Source organism: Verticillium alfalfae, genomic scaffold (assembly GCF_000150825.1).
Source record: "Verticillium alfalfae VaMs.102 supercont1.9 genomic scaffold, whole genome shotgun sequence".
In the NCBI taxonomy this organism is placed as follows: domain Eukaryota; kingdom Fungi; phylum Ascomycota; class Sordariomycetes; order Glomerellales; family Plectosphaerellaceae; genus Verticillium; species Verticillium alfalfae.
The window spans coordinates 1264960-1267440 of NW_003315030.1; the positions used below are offsets into that span (position 1 = coordinate 1264960).

The window sequence follows — 2481 nt, forward strand, 5'->3', positions numbered from 1 at the left end:
TTCGATAGTGGTCTAAACCGCTTCCTCCACTCCACCTACCATGGCTGGCCGACGCTTCCCGCCCGGCCAGGGCAGTGCGTCGCAGCAGCAGCAGCAGCAGCAAGCCTCCGAGTATGGCGAGGAATGGGCTCGCGACTTGAGGATCCAATTCGAAGGCCTACTCCGTGACAAGCGAATGGACGACCTCCGATCGTCTTCATCCCGGCGAGGCACCCCGCAACCGCGCGAGCGAGCGAGCAGCGCCAACCTACGCAGCCCTGCACCGGCCATGTCCAGCCGTCCGACGACATCCTCTGGATCAACGATACCTCCCTCCTATTCTTCCATACGCAATCTCCCTAAGATCCCGACACCACCCGCAGCACACGACCGCGACTCGCAGAAGTTTAGGAATCTCTTGGTCAGCCTCTCTCTGACCCCAACAAAGTACGAAAACCCTGGTCTTTTGGACGAAGCCCTCCAAGTCATTCCACTCGACCAGATCTATGGCGAGGCCGAAGAAGAGCACCAGGTCATGCAGGCTGAGGCCATGAGCCTAGGTGACGGGTCGAGAGCCACATGGGGCTATCAAGATTGCGTCATCCGAGCACTTCTTAGGTACGTTGGTGATCCATCACCCCTCTTTACTCGAGGCAAATATTCCTGGCATTATACGGGCTTTTGACTGACTTTGACTTGAAAGGTGGTTCAAGCGTCAATTCTTCACATGGGTCAACAACCCACCTTGCCCTGTCTGCATGTCACCCACTATCGCACAGGGCATGACGGCACCGACCCCCGATGAGAGTGCCTGTGGTGCCATGCGAGTCGAATTGTATCGCTGCTCGGCCGGAAACTGCGGGGCCTTCGACCGGTTTCCCCGGTACGGTGACGTCTGGAGATTACTGCAGACGCGCCGAGGCCGTGTCGGCGAATGGGCCAACTGCTTCAGCATGCTTTGCAGGGCGGTTGGTGGCCGTGTGCGCTGGGTGTGGAACGCCGAGGACCACGTTTGGACTGAGGTCTACTCCGATCACCAGAAGCGATGGGTTCACGTCGATGCCGTAGAGGAGGCATGGGATAACCCTCGCCTCTACACAGAAGGCTGGGGCAAGAAGATGTCGTACTGCATCGCCTTCTCCATCGACGGCGCCACCGATGTCACCAGACGCTACGTCCGTAAGGCCGACTTTGCCAACGAACGCAACCGATGCCCTGAAGAGGTTCTGCTCTACATCACACAGGAGATTCGAAACATCCGGAGGCAAAACATGGGCAAGGATGAACGGTTCCGCCTGGAGAAGGAGGACGCACGCGAGGACCGCGAGCTCCGCAACAATGTCATCCGCTCCATCGCCCAGGCCGTCACTGAGCTCGTTCCTGGCGTTCCCAGCGTACCGAGCTTGCCTGCTGCCCCCGAGCAGAGCCCGCAACGCAGGACCCGCAATGACGAGACGAAACTTCCCGCAGAACAGCCCGGTCGCCAGACTGGATCGGCCGAATACCTCGCTGCCCGAGGCGAACAGTTCCCTCCACGCGATCCCAACCAGCGCCGCGACCGACCCTGAGTGGCTACTATACTAGCCTCGTCACATACATTTCACGACTGCCACGTCGAACGGCAGACCATGTCACTGATCTCTTCTGTCTAATCAACTTCACACGCCCAAGCGATGCAGGGCGCCATCATCAAGGACATGCCATCTCCTATGCGACTCGTTGCCGATCGACCGGCCCCATGACGCTCGATCCTTCAATTGATACCCCTGTTGACCTTTCGGCGCGGAGTATGGCACTGTATCTATCAGAAAACACTTTCAAGTTTCTTTTGTCAAATCGTGCATTGCGCACGAGAGCGCATACGCACCTGTATGCGAAGAAAGCCAGGACAGAGGAGGAGGCGCCATTTTCCTCTTTTTTTTTTCTCCGGAGGCAGGCTTGCCAGGCTCATTCTATATACAACCGACACATGGATGGCGGGGGAATCGGCGCGACGTCGACGAGCAGGGAGAGCGCTCGTCCCACGCGCCTGGCGTTCGGGGTGGCTTTTTCATCTTCAGTTACTGCATGAGCGACGAATTGGGAATGCCAGCCGCATTTTTGGAGCTGGATGGACGAAATCACCACATGAGGGGTAGGAAAACGTTGGGACGTGACATGACGACGTGTTGTGGTCAGTGGTCTGCGATGCAGTCCACCAAACGGTCTGAGGCTCGTCCAATCAACAGTCTAAATTCTACTGTTCTCTACTGTTCATCAACTGGTCTCTACTGTTCGTCCACTGTTCGAATGTGCTGCGAATTGTACTGCTCGTCCACTGTTCGATTGTGCTGCGAATTGTACTGCATGTCCGCATCTGACGTCAACCACATGTGAGATTCAGGCATCTCCATCCTGCTGCTGCGAACAGCCCCGCCAAGCAGCGGTCTTTCTCCCTGGTCCTCTGCAGGTAATGCAACTCGGTAAGATACCTGAAGTACCTAGGCGAGGCAGCTTCTCTGC

At 57.2% G+C, this 2481-nt stretch overlaps 1 protein-coding gene across 1 annotated transcript; it reads left to right on the forward strand.

Annotated features, from left to right (window-relative positions):
* Positions 1 to 40: 40 nt before the first annotated feature.
* Positions 41 to 1547, forward strand: VDBG_07339 (PNG1; the record flags this gene model as incomplete). Its single annotated transcript, XM_003002722.1, has 2 exons — positions 41 to 597; positions 683 to 1547. 2 exons carry the CDS (start codon positions 41 to 43, stop codon positions 1545 to 1547), a joined length of 1422 nt encoding a protein of 473 aa, XP_003002768.1.
* Positions 1548 to 2481: the final 934 nt, after the last annotated feature.